This window comes from Mugil cephalus, chromosome 1, assembly GCF_022458985.1.
Source record: "Mugil cephalus isolate CIBA_MC_2020 chromosome 1, CIBA_Mcephalus_1.1, whole genome shotgun sequence".
In the NCBI taxonomy this organism is placed as follows: Eukaryota; Metazoa; Chordata; class Actinopteri; order Mugiliformes; family Mugilidae; genus Mugil; species Mugil cephalus.
The window spans coordinates 48,776,320-48,796,067 of NC_061770.1; the positions used below are offsets into that span (position 1 = coordinate 48,776,320).

The window sequence follows — 19,748 nt, forward strand, 5'->3', positions numbered from 1 at the left end:
GGCACCTTTCTACCTACTGCTACTCAAATTGCTTTCCAGTCAGACACATCTACCCATTCACTCACAGCAGCACACACACATTCACACACCAGTGCAACGCATTGGGAACAACTGGAGGTTCAGTGTCTTGCTCAAGGACATTTCGGTTTGTTGCACATTCCAGGGATGGAACCACTAACCTCTCAACCTACTGAGCCAGTTGGGCATGTTACTTTTAAAAAGTATTTAGATATAGTTACTAGTTACTTCTCCCAAAGAGTAACTGAGTTAGTAACTGAATTACTCCACTATAAAAGTAACTACTTAGCAGTGTCAGTAACTATTGCGTTACTCCTTTTTGTGTGTGTGTAAGTTTAAATATGTTTAATAATTTGTTTTTTTTTCTTAGGTTTTACAAGCCAGTTGCATAGAGTAGAATTGCATAGACACGTACTTACACAGAACTTTTAATGTTTATTGCACCTCAGACCCCAACTGGTAGACATATAAGGCTTTCACATCGAAATCCCAGGTCGACCTTGGTCGACTCGCCTTTAGTGCTTACACATCGGCAAATTCCCGGGTCGTACCTCCGGCTGTGAGAGCTGCGTGTCTGTTTTTTCCTCCCTCATACGTCATCGCGTATATTGCAGATGAAGTTGCAGTTTGTGGATGACCCCCGCTCTTTCTAAAGGATATTAGAATAAATCACTGTGTCCTGCACAGAGCCCGATATCTGAGGACAAATCCCCCCTTTCTCAGATGCAGAGCGCTGCCACGATCGTTAAAGTGTGGGAGGTCGCTATACAAGATATATTTAAACAGTCACCGTTCACCTATGCGCTTCCATTAACGATTAACGATTTGATTAGTTTGATTAAAAAAATGAACAAAAATCTTTGCCCTTCAGAGATCAGTCTTAATGGGACTAAAACCTGTGTTTGAGCTGAAGCTTCTACAATGATACAGTCTGTCAGGCCTTTTACCTCAAGGATATTGAAATAACGCCGGTACTTCCACTTTGAAAAAGCCAACTTTTCCTCCACACTCGCCATTGCTGTCGCTCACCTCTGCTGCTTAGGTGTGTGTGAAGTTGCTGTGTGCGTGTGTGTAAACTGAACACTGTCTGTGATTGCCTTATCGTGAAAGTTTTCTCCACCTTAGTCAATCATCATCACCTACGCGATTGTCAACCGTCTCTGGGCAGAGAGACGTGGCTACTACGGTGCTTGTGCAGTATTATCGATGCAATGTAAAATCTTGATTCAAGATTCAAGGGTGACTATGGTTGTCATTACAATATCAAAAAGTCACCCGAGGGCTACATTTCTCTTTACTTTTTCTTGTATTTGGGGTGCGGCTCTGTAGTGGGCTTTACCGAATGATGTTGTATAACTGGATGTACATCTCTGTCACGCAAAGCTCCGATCTGTCGCCTGCAGTCACAATCAGACTTTCAGTATTAGTGCAGCAATTAAAGGAACCGTACCGCATGATTGGTTCGGAGGATGATGGCTGATACTTACCAGTACCCAGTTTTCTTTGAATTTGACAACCTCATTGAAGCGCAGAGGAAGAAAATAGAAAGATATTTCTGTGTTCGACGCAAATCGGGTGGAGGAGAGTGCGGACCACTGACCAGAGTGAATGACAACGTCTACAGCATAGCTTTCCGGTACCAGAAAGGTAGGTTGGAATTGTAATATTTAGCTATTGTTAAAGATTATAAGATTATTTTATCCTGTTGACTGAATTTACAACAGTCAAAATAAAATTATTTCACTACCTTACGTATTTATTCAGTTAATATTATTTTTCACTGATATGGGATGATTGATCTTAATCGAAGATTGCAGAAAGTGAGACACAAATACCAATGTGCCTTAGATCAGCAGGCAGTTCTTAAGAGGTCAGAGCACAATGTGGAGCTTGAAGACGGTCCTGTGGTGTTGACTGTCCGAGCCAGCCTCGAACCCCGCACCGCCACAGCTCCAGCTCAGGTCAGCGCATCATCTCTGTTCATCATCTCTATAACAAGTCTTGTAACTAGAAAATACTTTTACATTTTGTCACCATTAAGGTTGTGAATGGTATGTCTAAACTGAACGTAACGACTGTTATAATTTCTTTTTTTAAAAAAAGGTGTAAATTCATGATAATTTGGGTCTTCACAACACAGAGCCCACAGGATGTCCCTGCCTCAACTCCTCCACCAAGTGGTGAAGAAGAAGAACTACACCTCGGTGACGACGTGAAGGATGATCCCAAACATGAAGAGCTTGCTGCTATGGCCTGCCCTGCTCTGTCTTTTACAGAGGGTAGATCAGAGTCTGGTGAGGTGAGTGCCCTTAACATTGACTATTTATATTTAAGCTGTTGAATGTTGAAGCCCGGCCTTTTACAGAGAATACAATCAGAGATAGAAAATCTGTCCATTCCAGGTTGATAACAACCAGGTTGTAATCTGGTGGTGATATAATGGCTTAGATAGCATATTTAACAATTTGTACAAAGTGTAATGATTACACTTCATTTAATTCATCAAAAATGATTATTTTATACCTTAGCTTACCTTTATACGGGATATATTTGTTTTGGTTCACCATATCCACAGTAATTATTCTTTCAACTTTTATACCCTGATCATAGACATCCAGTCATTTCACTCTCTCTGAGTCACATGGAATTATATCATGTGACTTAGGTTCTTCCACACCAGGTCTCAGTGACAGTTGCTTTGACTTTCACTTCTCAGTGCCCAGGAAAATGCAGTCTCTTATTCACCCAAAAATAACTTTTAGATTTTTTGTAATAGATTTCATGCCTGTGAAGGTTGTCATTCATCCAGGTCATGTATAAAAACGTTAAATAAAGGCAACTGGACGTAGAGTTTCTTGAAAATGTTTCACCACTCATCCGAGCAGCTTCTTCTGTCCTAATGGACTTGTGGGAAAATTAGTTTTAAATAGGAACAGAAACTAGCTTGACTTGTGTTCTATTTAAACCTCAACCACTCCTTTAGAACCAAAGACTTGGGTGAGTGACAGACTTTCAAAATCAAGAAATCCAGTTGCCTTTTTTTAAATTAAAGAATTAAAGAAAAACTCAATTCTTACAGGAGGAAACCTTGAGAAGAACCCACCTCATATGGTGGGACCCATCTGCATGAGGCAGCTAGCAAGCGGCAAGAAAAGAGACAAAAAAGAGAGGATAGAAGGAACAAAATAAACATCTATCACAGATATTGTACATCTGACTAAAGCAAACATGAGGAATCTGATGATGATGCAAGTACAAGATACAGCTGATAATGTCACATGGCAGTTTGAAAATATAAGAGGTGTCATAGGTAGGTTGGAGAATCGCAGGACATGAAGAATTGCCAGGTTGAGACTGCAACGACCCAAACTGGGAGCTGGTTCCACAGGAGAGGACCCTGATAGCTGAAGGCTCTACCTCTATTTCTACCTTTTGAAAATCTAGGAACCATAAGCAGACCTGCTGATGAGTGAGATCTGTTCGGACAATATGGTACTATGAGGTCTTTCAGATATAATGGAGCAGGGCCTTGTATGTAAGGAGGAGGATTTTAAATTTTATTATGTATTTTAAAGGAAGCCAATGAAGAAGAGCTGAAAGTGGAGTAATATCTAAGTAGCAATAGTAAGTGTAGTCATAGTAATCTCTTTACTGCCAATTTCAGTCACTGCTCTTGTTGCAGCACAGTTATCCACACTGGAACTAAACCCTTTACTTCCTTTATACCTGTTCAGGAATCATTTAAAAACCAAGGATTAACTGAAGAAGTGCACCAAAAAGACCAAGACCAGGGTGAGTGGAGACACTGTAGACACTAAAGAATCTGAATATGCTCTGTAAAGCTCTGGTCTCATCAAACCAACTTTTTCTGTGTAAATAACTGTTTTTTTTTCCTCTGTGTTTCCTTCAAATTAACCCCTGATCTTTCCAGTCATGTACATCTGCTAGTATTCTCATCAAATCATTCCACAAGAGCACAAGAAAATAACTCTGTACCTAACGGACCTTATTCTCCTCTAGTGTCTGCTACGAAGAGATTAGTGGTGCTGGGGAAAACTGGATCTGGGAAAAGCAACCTGGCTAACACCATATTTGGAGAGCATTTGTTCGAGACATACTATTCTGCCAACTCTGGAACACATAAGTGTAAAGCAGTAACTAAATGTGTCAATGAAAGAACCATTGCTTTTATTGACACCCCTGGTTTCTTTGACACAGAAAGGCCTGAAGGTAATCTGACCTCAGAGATAATGAGGTGTTTCACAGAATGCGCTCCTGGGCCCCATGCTTTTCTCATTGTGCTCAAAGTGGAGAAATACACAGAGCACGAGAAAGATGTAATTAAAAAGATATACAAGTGTTTCTCCAAAGAGGCTCTAAAATATGCTGTGGTCGTCTTCACTCATGGTGACCAGCTCCCAGAGGGAAAGACGATTAAGGAATTTGTCAGTCACAACAAGAATCTGGACGAGTTGGTGAAGAAATGTGGTGGCCGATGTCATGTCGTTGATAATAAATACTGGAAAGATGACAAAGAGGGTGACTACAGGAGCAACCGTTACCAAGTGGCAGAGCTACTCAAGACAATAGACAAGATAGCTGAGGAAAACGATAGAGAGTACTTCACCAATGACATGCTAGGAGACGTGAAGCGACAAATAGAGACAGAAGAAGAGCACATTAGACAGTCAGCTGGATGTGAAATGTCAGAGGAAGAGATTACAAAGACAGCTAAAACCAGTGTGTTTAAGGATTTGCTGACCAGATACAGTGGTGTTTCATCAGGTGTGCTGTTAGGAGCCTTCCTGAGTGTAGCAGGGATGGTGATGTCAAGACGTGTCTAGGAACTTTCAGAGTCAGCACCACCACCATCAACAGGTGGAGGAACAGCAGCAGAAAGAGATCAGATTGGACTTAAAACAGCTGTAGCTATGGAGTCTTTCAGGTCTCTACCAGACCAGGGGTGCAAACAGCAAAACACTAAATAGAGAAAAGACAATAAAAAGAGGAGAGCTTGATGTTTTTGTCATAGCAACTGTGGTGGAATTATTACCTTTACTAAAGTGGTGAGTATGAAACTGGTCTATAATGTCTCAGGTAGTGCTTTACAAGGAAACTTAACATGTGATTATTTAGCAATGGTGTGGTGGGAGCAGCGCAATAGTAGTTGGTTGTTACTTTTTAAATATTCCAGTTATAGATCCAATCAAACAGCTAAACAATTCTAATGCTGACATGAGCCAATAATTAGACTTTGATATGAGGAGTTTATTGAAGGGTTATCTATGTAACCTTTTTATACATTATTAAGTTTATCTAGGAAGGATGAGGACATGTAATATGTGATAACATCTGATCACTTTATTGTCTTCTCTTGGTCTTTGTCTCTGTTTTTGAGCATTTTTAACAACTGCAGTAAAATAAGGTTTTAATGTTGTGTGTCATTTCTTATTCATTTGTTTCATTTTCATATAATTCTATGTTTATTGCTTTATGTTATACATTATTAACTCTATCTAGGACAGAATTTGAATGTTGAATGCTGGTCTGCACTATGTATAACACTTTGTTAAGAGTTATTTTAATTGTGGTTCGGTCTTCCTCAAACTCCACACTGTAAACTAGCAAATGAAGAATAAACAAAATAAACCAAAAAATGTGTTTCAGTCAGGTGCCTTACAATTTGAAAAGATTGTGGACATAGTAATTATTATTAATTTATCAATAACGAATTATTTAGACAAAAAGACAGTGCTCTCTACACAAACATGCATAAATAATAGGTATTTTGTTTGTGTTTCGGCATGCCATGTTATTCTGGTTATGTAGCTTGCTCAGACCCTAAAGGGTTGCCTTGATAGACCAATTTAAAGTCTCAGAGTCACAGACAACACCCTGAACAGCAACTGAACGATCAGTCACATGAGTCACTCCTCCATATAAAGGAGCTGTGTTTATATGTGTGTGTGTGTGTGTGTGTGTGTGTGTGTGTGTGTGTGTGTGTGTGTATATATATATATATATATATATATATATATATAACTTATAAGACCAGATCTTTGTCTGTGTCATACAATACAGTTTTCCTTAATACGATTATTGTCAGAGAATTTATCAATTTATCACGATATTACGATAATCACGATTATTATGATTAAATGACTGATTTCACAACTCTGTAAAACCACATCAACACTCATTGAAGGTCTTACAGTTTCCTTCATTTCTATCTTTTGACGCCAAAATATAATTGTATTACTAATTATATAACCCAATATTTGTATATTGTATATTTAAGTATCTGCTTATATAGGACCAATCATTGATCCCCCAGGAGAATTGTTTTAATTATATAAGTCATCAATTGGCATTTTTACCAGATGTTTAAGTTTATTATTTAAATTAGAATGACATAAACAAATTAGTAAAACATAAAACAGACTGTAAGCACAAGTATACAAGCACTGGATCGAGCTGGAAGCACAAGCCCAAAGTTTATGCACAGATGGGAGAAAGCAAAAGGAGGTAATGCTAAATGTTCACTTGACTACATGACGTTTTCTTCCTCATGTCACTGCACAGACACGGACACCGTCCGACGTAGGTGTTGCGTAACTTTGTTTTTGTTCTGTTTGAGTTGCTCTTAACTATGGTTCCGGCATAATATTTTCTAACGGTATTCAGGAAACATTACGATCAATTAATGGTAGCACTTAATACCGCGATTAATTGTGAAATCGAGTAATCGTGACATCCTTAGTCTCACATGATGGTTGTTTTGCAAGTGTCACTGTTTAATAGAGATGAGATTTATGTCTCTTTAAAGGGACCTGGATTTTGTCCTTTCAAAGATGTGTTCTAAAGACTTGCTCATTCTGATATTTATTCATCTTTAAGTTGCCAACCTGGGCTTAACTTTATCCTCAAAATACTGTGACAGAGTATGATCTGGATCAGAATCATTCAAACCTAGACACCCCATCAATACACATTCTCTTGGTGCGATAATTAAGTCTGTCTATATCTAAAACGTATTCTGTATAGACAGACGCTTTATTTATTGCATGAAAGTAACCAGAAAGTGAACTCCATCTTCTGTAAAGCTCATCACCATATGTGCTCCTTCACCAACACCGTTGTAAAGTGAAGAGGGGCTTCTCTGCGCAAATATGTGAAACACAGCAAACATAAATAAATACATGAATAAATAAATAGCGGCTTGCAATTTAGACCGGGTTTCCTTCCTTCATTTTAAAGAGCCGTTCAATAAATTCGGTCCGTTCGCGAACGTCACAGTAGTGTTTCGTCTGCAGTCCCAGTCAGACTTTCTGTATTAACTCAATACTTACAGGAACAACACTGCAGGCTCGGGTCTTACAGGAGGAGTATGGCGGATACTAACCAATACCATGTTTTCTTTGAGTTTCACAATCTTGTCGAAGAGCAGGAGAAGATAATAGAAAGATATTTTCGTATTCGACGCAAATCGGGTGGAGGAGAGTGCGGACCACTGACCAGAGTGAATGACAACGTCTACAGTATAGCTTTCAAGTGCCAGGAAGGTCAGTCACTGTTGTAATATTAAGATATTATTAAAGATTAGATGGTTATTTTATGAAATGGAGCACGTTGTTCGGAAAAGACTGTGTTCTGTCAAAAACGCACGAAACCCTGTTAGAACAAACTAGTTACACTTTATTTATTTATTTATTTATTTATTTGTGTTGTTGTTGTTGTTGTCCATGGAACCTTGGATATGGAATGTTGTGAATGGATGTTTAAAAAAAGTTAAACTTGCGCGGTCTCACTCATAAATTTCAACTGCAGTCACGCCCTCTGCGCTTCGGCGAGGCACGGTCGCGCTATCTACACTTGAAAATCGAGTGCCCGTCTACATCGCATCGGACGGTAAAGCGTTTGAGCGGTTTTATGGTGCATTCAAGCGCATCCCGTAAACTCGGAAGTCTATATTTTTCTTCTTATTTTCATTTGTTGAAATGCATATATCAGTCATTACTTTGTTGTTATTTTACTACATTCTATTTAATGATTAAAACTAAATGATAGAACAAAATTATTGAAGCATATTCAGAATCCAACTCATTTCTGCATTGTCAGATTTGAAATCTTAATTAAGAAAAGAATCAAATTGTTTTCCGCATACTCTACAGCTACCACTGTAGTGATTTTTAACTTAATTCACTGCATCATTTTCTGAAAATGTGATGTTGAATTCATATCCAATGAATGATGCATATGGGCAGATTAAAAAAATAATTTAAATAAATCTGCCCGTATAAGTTGAAAATCACCACAGTGGTAGCTGGGGACATGTAGAACAAGAATCTGGTGGAGTTTGCAGAAAACAATTTGATTTGTTTTCATTTTTTTTCATTTTTTTAATCTGCCCATATACATCATTCATGTAGCCAATTTCAACACAAGTTTATTTGAAAATTATTTTAGTTTGCAGAAAACAATTTGTTTTTTTTTTTTGTTTTTTTTTTAAATTTAATCTGCCCATATACATCATTCTTTGGATATGAATTCAACATCACATTTTCAGAAAATGATGCAGTGAAATAAACTGAAAATCACCACAGTGGTAGCTATAGAGTATGCGGAAAACAATTTGATTCTTTTCTTAATTAAGTTTTCAAATCTGACAATGCAGAAATGAGTTGGATTCTGAATATGCTTCAATAATTTTGTTCCATCATTTAGTTTTAATCGTTAAATAGAATGTAGTAAAATAACAACAAAGTAATGACTGATATATGCATTTCAACAAATGAAAATAAGAAGAAAAATATAGACTTCCGAGTTTACGGGATGCACTTGAATGCACCATAAAACCGCTCAAACGCTTTACCGTCTCGATTTTCAAGTGTAGATAGCGCGACCGTGCCTCGCCGAAGCGCAGATGGCGTGACTGCAGTAAATTTCAGGTAGATTGTTTTGCCCTTCATTATAAAATCGTCGTAGGAGAAGCAGTTATATAAGGAATGAAACTGAAGCTGTATCTTTAACTCATAATGTAACTCGTTGTGCCTTAGATCAGCAGGCAGTTCTTAAGAGGTCAGAGCACGATGTGGAGCTTGAAGACGGTCCTGTTGTGTTGACTGTCCGAGCCAGCCTCGAACCCCGCACCGCCACAGCTCCAGCTAAGGTCAGAGCATCATCTCTGTTCATCATCTCTGTTTTTAACTAAAAAGGTTTTGTTCCCAGAAAAGACATTTTCTCACCATTGCAGTCGTGAATGTTGTGTCTAAAGTTAAATCTATGACTGCTGTAAAACATTTCTTTAAAAATGGTATAAATTATCATTATCATGTAGGCGTCTTTTTACCACAGAGCCCACAGGCTATCTCTGCCTCAACTCTTCCACCAAGTGGTGAAGAAGAAGAAGAAGAATTATACCTCGATGTTGACCTCTGGGACCTCGAGGATGATCCCAAACATGATCAAGAGCTTGCTGCTATGGCCTGCTCTTCTCTGTTATATGCAGAGGAGGGTAGGTCAGCGTCTGGTGAGGTGAGTGCCCTTATACTGACTATTCATATTTAAGATGTTGAGTACTGAAGCCCGGTCTTTTACAGAGAATACATCAGAGATAGAAAATCTGTCCATTCCAGATGACCACAATTAGGTTGTAATCTGGTTGACTAGTCTATCATGCTTAACCATTTAAACAAATTGTAATGTTTACTCTACAGGCACGCTTGTAAGGTATATTCAGCTATATTGGGGCATTTTGGCAATGTGCTCTCTCTAGTGAATCTTTTCATCAGTTTAACTTCTTCAACTTCTTCAGTCTGAAGAAGCTACTCGGATATTGGCGAAACGTCTTCAAGAATTCTACAAGTCCAGCTGACTTATATTTAACGCTTTTTGGATATGCCTTCAAAACCATACGTTCATTCAGTATTTCAGTATTATTCGTTCAAACTGTATCCCTGATCATAAACATCCGACAGCACACATGTCATTTTGTCATATGGAATCAGTCATGTGTCACCATCAGTTGTTTTGACTTTAATTTTTCAGAGCCAAGTCCATTGCTATTCCTCATTCACCTATGATAATTTCAGTAAATGTTATGTCTTGAAGGTTGTCAGTATCAGGTCTGGTATGTCAAGCAAATTAAAAAAGAACGACTGTAATCGCTTACTTCATTCTGAAGTAGTTCTTCAGCGGGTTAGCTCACAGAACTTCATTACTAGTGTCATTTAAACCTCCTAGTCCCATTAAACACTTTAAGAAATCAACAAGTCAGTCACGTTCTTAATGATTTCAAAGTATGAATCATCGTTTTCCATCACCGGCAAACCCTTTATACCATTCAGCCTGTCAGGACTTTCAAGACCTGGATTAACTGAAGTGTGCGCAACAAGACGGTGAGTGGAGACATTTGACACAAGATCTGAAGCTGAAAAACTTGGCTTCAGAAAACCAACTTTTCTGCCATCTAAATAACTGGGTTTCTATAGTATTCTTATAAATGTCCTGACATTTTCTCTTACATCTGGCAGCAATCATCATGTGATCAGTCCCACAAGCACAAGAAATCTCTGCCTAACGGTCCTATTCCCCTAGTGTGAGCTACGAAGAGATTAGTGGTGCGGACTGGGATCTGGACAAAAGCTGCCCGCAACACCATATTTGAGAGCATTTGTTCAGACGCACTATTCATGCAACAACTCTGGTAACACTGTGTAAAGCCATTATACTAATATGTCAATATTTAGAAATTAGTTTATGAAGCCCTGGTTCTTTGACAGAAATAGCCGAATAGAGAAATCTGCCATTCAGATGACATTAATTAGGTTGAATCTGGTTGACGCACATGCTTAACATTTAACAATTGTAATGTTTACTCTACAGGCACGCTTGTAAGGTATATTCAGCTATATTGGGGCATTTTGGCAATGTGCTCTCTCTAGTGAACTCTTTTCATCAGTTTAACTTCTTCAACTTCTTCAGTTCTGAAGAAGCTACTCGGATAATTGGCGAAACGTCTTCAAGAAATTCTACAAGTCCAGCTGACCTTATATTTAACGCTTTTTTGGATATGCCTTCAAAACCATACGTTCATTTCAGTATTTCAGTATTATTCGTTCAAACTGTATCCCTGATCATAAACATCCAGACAGCACACATGTCATTTTGGTCATATGGAATCATGTCATGTGTCACCATCAGTTGTTTTGACTTTAATTTTTCAGAGCCAAGTCCATTGCTATTCCTCATTCACCCTATGATAATTTTCAGTAAATGTTATGTCTGTGAAGGTTGTCAGTCATCCAGGTCATGGTATGTCCAAGCAAAGTTAAAAAAAAGGCAACTGGACTTGTAGAGTTCGCTTCAACATTCATCTGAGTAGCTTCTTCAGTTCTGGGTGTAGCTCATCAGAAACTTCATTGACTAGTGTCCTATTTAAACCTCAACTAGTCCATTAGAAACACCTTTAAGAAACTCAACAAGTCCAGTCACCTTTCTCTAATATTTTCAAAGTATTGAATGTCATCTTTTTCTCCATCACTCTGGAACTAAACCCTTTATTCCATTCATTCCTGTTCAGGAAACCTTTCAACACCAAGGATTAACTGAAGATGTGCAGCAACAAGACCAGGGTGAGTGGAGACATTGTAGACACTAAAGAATCTGAATCTGCCCTGAAAAACTCTGGCTTCAACAAACCAACTTTTTGCATCTAAATAACTGAGGTTTCTATAGGTATTCTTATAAATAAGTCACTGACATTTCTACTCGTGTACATCTGGCAGCAATCATCATTGATTCATTCCTCAAAAGCACAAGAAAATAACTCTGTACCTAACGGTCCTTATTCTCCTCTAGTGTCTGCTACGAAGAGATTAGTGGTGCTGGGGAAAACTGGATCTGGAAAAAGCGCCCTGGCTAACACCATATTTGGAGAGCATTTGTTCGAGACATACTATTCTGCCAACTCTGGAACACATGAATGTAAAGCAGTAACTAAATGTGTCAATGAAAGAACCATTACGTTTATTGACACCCCTGGTTTCTTTGACACAGAAGGGCCTGAAGGCAATCTGACCTCAGAGATAATGAGGTGTATCACAGAGTGCACTCCTGGGCCCCATGCTTTTCTCATTGTGCTCAAAGTGGAGAAATACACAGAGCACGAGAAAGAGGTCATTGAAAAGATATATCAGTGTTTCTCTGAAGAGGCTCTAAAATATGCTGTGGTCGTCTTCACTCATGGTGACCAGCTCCCAGAGGGAATAACAATTGATAAATTTGTGAGTCAGAATAAGGATCTGGACGAGTTGGTGAAGAAATGTGGTGGCCGATGTCATGTCGTTGATAATAAATACTGGAAAGATGACAAAGAGGGTGACTACAGGAGCAACCGTTACCAAGTGGCAGAGCTACTCAAGACAATAGACAAGATAGCTGAGGAAAACGATAGAGAGTACTTCACCAATGACATGCTAGGAGACGTAAAGCGACAAATAGAGACAGAAGAAGAGAACATTAGACAGTCAGCTGGATGTGAAATGTCAGAGGAAGAGATTACAAAGACAGCTAAAACCAGTGTGTTTGAGAATTTACTGACCAGATATGGTGGTGTTTCATCAGGTGTGCTGTTAGGAGCCTTCCTGAGTGTTGCAGGGATGGTAATGTCAAGACGTATCTAGAGGCTTTCAGAGTCAGCACCACCACCATCAACAGGTGGAGGAACAGCAGCAGAAAGAGTTTTTGTCATAGTAACTGTGGTGGAACACATATTGTTACCTTTACTAAAGTGGTGAGTATGAAACTGGTCTATAACGTCTCAGGTAGTGCTTTACTAGGAAACTTAATAGGTGTTTATTTAGCAATGGTGTGGTGGGAGCAGCACAATATTAGTTGGTTGTTACTTTTTAAATGTTCCCGTTATAGATCCAATCAAACGGCTAAACAATTCTAATGCTGACATGAGCCAATAATTAGACTTTGATATGAGGAGTTTATTGAAGGGTTATCTATGTAACCTTTTTATACATTATTAAGTTTATCTAGGAAGGATGAGGACATGTAATATGTGATAACATCTGATCACTTTACTGTCTTCTCTTGGTCTTTGTCTCTGTTTTTGAGCATTTTTAACAACTGAAGTAAAATAAGGTTTTAATGTTGTGTGTCATTTCTTATTCATTTGTTTCATTTTCATATAATTCTATGTTTATTGCTTTATGTTATACATTATTAACTCTATCTAGGACAGAATTTGAATGTTGAATGCTGGTCTGCACTATGTATAACACTTTGTTAAGAGTTATTTTAATTGTGGTTCGGTCTTCCTCAAACTCCACACTGTAAACTAGCAAATGAAGAATAAACAAAATAAACCAAAAAATGTGTTTCAGTCAGGTGCCTTACAATTTGAAAAGATTGTGGACATAGTAATTATTATTAATTTATCAATAACGAATTATTAAGACAAAAAGACAGTGCTCTCTACACAAACATGCATAAATAATAGGTATTTTGTTTGTGTTTCGGCATGCCATGTTATTCTGGTTATGTGGCTTGCTCAGACACTAAAGGGTTGCCTTGATAGACCAATTTAAAGTCACAGAGTCACAGACAACACCCTGAACAGCAACTGAACGATCAGTCACATGAGTCACTCCTCCATATAAAGGAGCTGCTTATATATATATATATATATATATATTCAAATATATATATATACTTTTGATGCCAAAATATAATTATATTACTAATTATATGACCCAATATTTGTAAGTATCCGTTTATATAGGACCAATCATTAATCCCCCAAGAGAATTGTTTAAATTATTTCAGTCATCAATTGTCATTTATACCACATGTTTAATTTTATTATCTAAATTAGAATGACATAAACAAATTAGTAAAACATGAAACAGACACGAAGCACAAGTGTACAAGCACTGGATCGAGCTGGAAGCACAAGCCCAACGTTTATGCACAGATGGGAGAAAGCAAAAGGAGGTAATGCTAAATGTTCACTTGACCACATGGCGTTTTCTTCCTCATGTCACTGCACAGACACGGACACTGTCCGACGTAGGTGTTGCGTAACTTTGTTTTTGTTCTGTTTGAGTCGCTCTTAACAATGGTTCCGGCATAATATTTTCTAAACGGTATTCAGGAAACATTACAATCAATTAATCGTAGCGCTTAATACAGCGATTAATTATGAAATCGAGTAATCGTGACATCCTTAGTCTCACATGATGGTTGTTTTGCAAGTGTCACTGTTTAATAGAGATGAGATTTATGACACTTTGAAGGGACCTGGATTTTGTCCTTTCAAAGATGTGTTCTAAAGACTTGCTCATTCTGATATTTATTCATCTTTAAGTTGCCAACCTGGGCTTAACTTACTTTATCCTCAAAATACTGTGACAGAGTATGATCTGGATCAGAATCATTCAAACCTAGACACCCCATCAATACACATTCTCTTGGTGTGATAATTAAGTCTGTCTATATATAAAACGTATTCTGTATAGACAGACGCTTTTTTAATTGCATGACTGGAAAGTAACCCGAAGTGAACTCCATCTTCTGTAAAGCTCATCACCATATCTGCTCCTTCACCAACACCGTTGCAAAGTGAATAGGGGCTTCTCTGTGCAAATGTCTGAAACACAGCAAAAATAAATAAACAAATGAATGAATAAATAACAGCTTGCAATTTAGACCGGGTTTCCTTCCTTCATTTTAAAGAGCCGTTCAATAAATTCGGTCCGTTCGCGAACGTCACAGTAGTGTTTCGTCTGCAGTCCCAGTCAGACTTTCAATATTAGCTCAATACTTACAGGAACAACACTGCAGGCTCGGCTCTTACAGGAGGAGTATGGCGGATACTAACCAATACCATGTTTTCTTTGAGTTTCCCAATCTTGTCGAAAAGCAGGGGAGGATAATACATAGATATTTTCGTGTTCGACGGAAATCGGGTGGAGGAGAGTGCGGACCACTGACCAGAGTGAATGACAACGTCTACAGTGTAGCTTTCAGGTGTCAGGAAGGCAAGTCACTGTTGTAATATTAAGATATTATTAAAGATTAGATGGTTATTTTATGAAATGGAGTAAGTTGTTCGGAGTAGACTGTGTTCTGCTAAAAAAACGCACCGAAGATCTGTCAGAACAAACTGGTTACACTTTATTTATTTATTTATATATTTATTTAGTTAGTTATGGGGTCGATTGTACCTTGGATATGGAATGTTGTGAATGGATGTTAAAGAAAAGTTAAACTTGCGCGGTCTCACTCATAAATTTCAGGTAGATTTTTTTGCCCTTCATTATAAAATCATCGTAGGAGAAGCAGTTATATAAGGAATGAAACTGAAGCTGTATCTTTAACTCATAATGTAACTCGTTGTGCCTTAGATCAGCAGGCAGTTCTTAAGAGGTCAGAGCACGATGTGGAGCTTGAAGACGGTCCTGTTGTGTTGACTGTCCGAGCCAGCCTCGAACCCCGCACCGCCACAGCTCCAGCTAAGGTCAGAGCATCATCTCTGTTCATCATCTCTGTTTTTAACTAAAAAGGTTTTGTTCCCAGAAAAGACATTTTCTCACCATTGCAGTCGTGAATGTTGTGTCTAAAGTTAAATCTACGACTGCTGTAAAACATTTTTTTAAAAAAGGTGTAAATTATCATTATCATGTAGGCGTCTTTTTACCACAGAGCCCACAGGCTATCTCTGCCTCAACTCCTCCACCAAGTGGTGAAGAAGAAGAAGAATTATACCTCGATGTTGACCTCTGGGACCTCGAGGATGATCCCAAACATGATCAAGAGCTTGCTGCTATGGCCTGCTCTTCTCTGTTATATGCAGAGGAGGGTAGGTCAGCGTCTGGTGAGGTGAGTGCCCTAATACTGACTATTCATATTTAAGATGTTGAGTATTGAAGCCCAGTCTTTTACAGAGAATACAATCAGAGATAGAAAATCTGTCCATTCCAGATGACCACAATTAGGTTGTAATCTGGTTGACTAGTCTATCATGCTTAACCATTTAAACAAATTGTAATGTTTACTCTACAGGCACGCTTGTAAGGTATATTCAGCTATATTGGGGCATTGTGGCAATGTGCTCTCTCTAGTGAACTCTTTTCATCAGTTTAACTGATAACCCAACATATGACACATTTATGAATTCCCCCTGATGTCTAATCCCTGATCTCTAAGAATCCCTGATTTTTTTGAAAGGAAAAAACAAAAAAATTCAAGATTCAAGATCACTTTATTAATCCCCACAGATCCACAAGAGTCTCAAGATAACAAAGAACATATGTGAACCAGACGTAGACATAAGAATAAGAGTCAAAACAAAATAAAAATAATCTTAAAAAATAGAAAAAGAATGAGGTAGTAAGTAAGAATTACAAAAGAAGCAGTCCAATTTACTTATTTACCTGGAATATACAGCATTTATGTACAGACATGAGATATATAGACATTTAAAGTGTCTCAGTCCCAAAGTTATATAAAGTGTCTATAAAGTGTCTTGAGTGCAGATGTGCAACAGACAGTGCAATCACCCAAGCCATTAACCATTAGCCTGCTAACAGTTAGCGCTGTGTATTCTGATGGCTGTGGGCATGAATGACCTCCTGAAGCGTTCTGTCCTACAGCTCAGTGAGCAATTGGCTGCGGCTGCTTTCCTGTCCAGCCAGGATGGAGTGAAGGGGGTGGCTGTCACAGACCAGGATGCTCTGTACCTTCCTCCTGTAGCACCTTTCAGTGACAGTGCCCACAGAGTCCAGACTCCTCCCCAGAACCGAGCCAGCCCTACGGATGAGCTTGTCCAGACGCCTCCTGTTCTTGGCTGTCAGGCTGCCCCCCCAACAGACGACAACATACAGCACAGCACTCTCAACAACAGACTTGTAAAACGTGTACAGCATTTCATTACACACATCAAAATGTGCAATATTTTCCAAAAATTAGGTTCAAAGTGGAATATTTGGAATGAGGTTATTACAGAAACACTGATTTTGAGGCATTATTATTTTAGGAGAGTTTACGCAAAAAAATATACACATTTTGAATTTGTAAGTTACATTCTCTGTTTTCTTGTTATTTTGCTTTTGTCAAAGAGCTCCTTTTATCTGTTAAAATAATAACCCAACATATAATATATTTCTGAATCCTTACAGATGTCTAAATTCTTATTATAAATTATAAATGTAATTTAAAAAGCATTTTAACAGTAACATTATAACAAGAATATGATCTAATTAAAAAAATGTTTGCTCTCAAAGCCATATGTTAATTTCAGTATTTCAGTATTATTCATTCAAACTGTATCCCTGATCATAAACATCCAGATAGCACACATGTCATTTTGGTCACATGGAATTATGTCATGTGTCACCATCAGTTGTTTGACTTTCATTTTTCAGAGCCAAGTCCATTGCTATTCCTCATTCACCCTATAATAATTTTCAGTAAATGTTATGTCTGTGAAGGTTCATCTGAGTAGCTTCTTCAGTTCTGAGTGAAGCTCTTTAGAAACTTGATTGACTAGTGTCCTATTTAAACCTCAACTAGTCCATTAGAAACATCTTTAAGAAACTCAACAAGTCCAGTCACCTTTCTCTAATATTTTCAAAGTATTGAATGTCATCTTTTTCTCCATGACTCTGGAACCAAACCCTTTATTTTCTTCATTCCTGTTCAGGAAACCTTTCAACACCAAGGATTAACTGAAGATGTGCAGCAACAAGACCAGGGTGAGTGGAGACATTGTAGACACTAAAGAATCTGAATCTGCCCTGAAAAACTCTGGCTTCAACAAACCAACTTTTTGCATCTAAAAAACATCCACTTGTCTACATCTGGCAGCATTCATCATTGATTCATTCCTCAAAAGCACAAGAAAATAACTCTGTACCTAACGGTCCTTATTCTCCTCTAGTGTCTGCTACGAAGAGATTAGTGGTGCTGGGGAAAACTGGATCTGGGAAAAGCAACCTGGCTAACACCATATTTGGAGAGGATTTGTTCAAGACCTATGATTATGACAACTCTGGAACACATGAATGCAAAGCAGTAACTAAATGTGTCAATGAAAGAACCATTACTTTTATTGACACCCCTGGTTTCTTTGACACAGAAAGGCCTGAAGGTAATCTGACCTCAGAGATAGTGAGGTGTATGACAGAGTGCGCTCCTGGGCCCCATGCTTTTCTGATTGTGCTCAAAGTGGAGAAATACACAGAGCACGAGAAAGATGTCATTGAAAAGTGTTTCTCCAAACAGGCTCTGAAATATGCTGTGGTCGTCTTCACTCATGGAGACCAGCTCCAGGAGGGAATGACGATTAAGGAATTTGTGAGTCAGAATAAGGATCTGGACGAGTTGGTGAAGAAATGTGGTGGCCGATGTCATGTCGTTGATAATAAATACTGGAAAGATGACAAAGAGGATGACTACAGGAGCAATCGCTACCAAGTGGCAGAGCTACTTGAGACAATAGACAAGATAGCTGAGGAAAACGATAGAGAGTACTTCACCAATGACATGCTAGAAGACATGAAGCGACAAATAGAGACAGAAGAAGAGAACATTAGACAGTCAGCTGGATGTGAAATGTCAGAGGAAGAGATTACAAAGACAGCTAAAACCAGTGTGTTTAAGAATTTGCTGACCAGAAACAATGGATCCAATGGATTCAATGTATTTGATGTATTCAATCAGAATTCATCAGGTGTGCTGTTAGGAGCCTTCCTGAGTGTTGCATTGATGGTAATGTCAAGACGTATCTAGAGGCTTTCATAGTCAGTACCACCACCATCAACAGGTGGAGGAACAGCAGCAGTTGTCTTGGCTGCTGGAAGCAGGAGAATGAAGGGATTTAAAACAGCTGAAGCTATGTTCTGTCTTTATCAGACCAAGGGGTGCAAACAGCAAAACAAGAAATAGAGCAGAGCTTGATGTTTTTGTTTTGTAATACCATTATTATCTAATTATTGAAGGATTATTAATGTCAATTCACATATGAGATTGTGAAGAATGATGTTTTTCTTATTCTATTTTTTATATTTCCTTGTTGACGTGATTCTTAAGTGAGCAATTAAGAGGAGATTCATTAAATGCTTAATATGTACTTTTATACATAAACTCTGTCTAGGAAGGACGAAAGGCATTCGCAACATTGGAGCATCCTTTAAACGCTGTTACGTTTATTCATTTGTGCTATGTATACCACTTTATTTTACACTTCTTTAAAAAAAAAAAATCTTGTATGTGGGGATATTTAACAATTAAAAAGTGTCTGACTCAATATTTGGGCTACATTAAACTCCAGCATGTAACCATCTTAAAATATCAATGATCTCAACTTTTTCTTAATATCAATATTCTCTTTACAAACACATGCATAAGTACCCAAATATTATCTACTTCTGCTAATGTCCTGCTTTAAGAAGTTTTAATTAAATGTTTTATGTCACCTACTTCACAGATAAATTACAACACACCGATCAGGCATAACATTATGACCGTTTTCCTATCCCAATATTGTATATATCTCCCTTGTGCCTCTAAAGAAGTTCTAACTCAATGATAGTCTGCCCCCTGTTGGACAAAGGTGAAAAATGAATCATGATGACGCGGACAGGGTTGGCATGCTGCCCTCCTTCTCTCACATTTAGAGAAACGAAACTTAAGAGTCGTCCCCCCTCTCAGTGAGCATC

General features: G+C 38.2%; 3 protein-coding genes across 5 annotated transcripts; all 3 read left to right on the plus strand.

Moving 5' to 3' along the window:
- The first annotated feature begins 1,400 nt into the window (after positions 1–1,400).
- On the plus strand, positions 1,401–19,745 carry LOC125022737. Of its 3 annotated transcripts, none has more exons than XM_047609650.1 (6): positions 1,401–1,665; positions 1,867–1,979; positions 15,733–15,909; positions 16,683–16,946; positions 17,732–17,783; positions 17,969–19,745. In XM_047609650.1, exons 1-6 carry the CDS (start codon positions 1,488–1,490, stop codon positions 18,817–18,819), a joined length of 1,635 nt encoding a protein of 544 aa, XP_047465606.1. In that variant the 5' UTR covers positions 1,401–1,487; the 3' UTR covers positions 18,820–19,745. The 3 variants fall into 3 exon arrangements, with proteins under 3 accessions (XP_047465606.1, XP_047465621.1, XP_047465614.1); XM_047609658.1 differs by lacking the exons at positions 1,401–1,665; positions 1,867–1,979 and adding exons at positions 14,861–15,068; positions 15,435–15,547; XM_047609665.1 differs by lacking the exon at positions 15,733–15,909.
- Positions 2,218–5,662, plus strand: LOC125022762 (GTPase IMAP family member 7-like). Its single transcript, XM_047609691.1, has 3 exons — positions 2,218–2,317; positions 3,753–3,810; positions 4,039–5,662. Exons 1-3 carry the CDS (start codon positions 2,267–2,269, stop codon positions 4,860–4,862), a joined length of 933 nt encoding a protein of 310 aa, XP_047465647.1. The 5' UTR covers positions 2,218–2,266; the 3' UTR covers positions 4,863–5,662.
- LOC125022755 (GTPase IMAP family member 8-like) lies at positions 7,365–12,847 on the plus strand. The gene is made up of 5 exons (XM_047609678.1): positions 7,365–7,580; positions 9,075–9,187; positions 9,373–9,552; positions 11,600–11,651; positions 11,878–12,847. Exons 1-5 carry the CDS (start codon positions 7,406–7,408, stop codon positions 12,699–12,701), a joined length of 1,344 nt encoding a protein of 447 aa, XP_047465634.1. The 5' UTR covers positions 7,365–7,405; the 3' UTR covers positions 12,702–12,847.
- Positions 19,746–19,748: the final 3 nt, after the last annotated feature.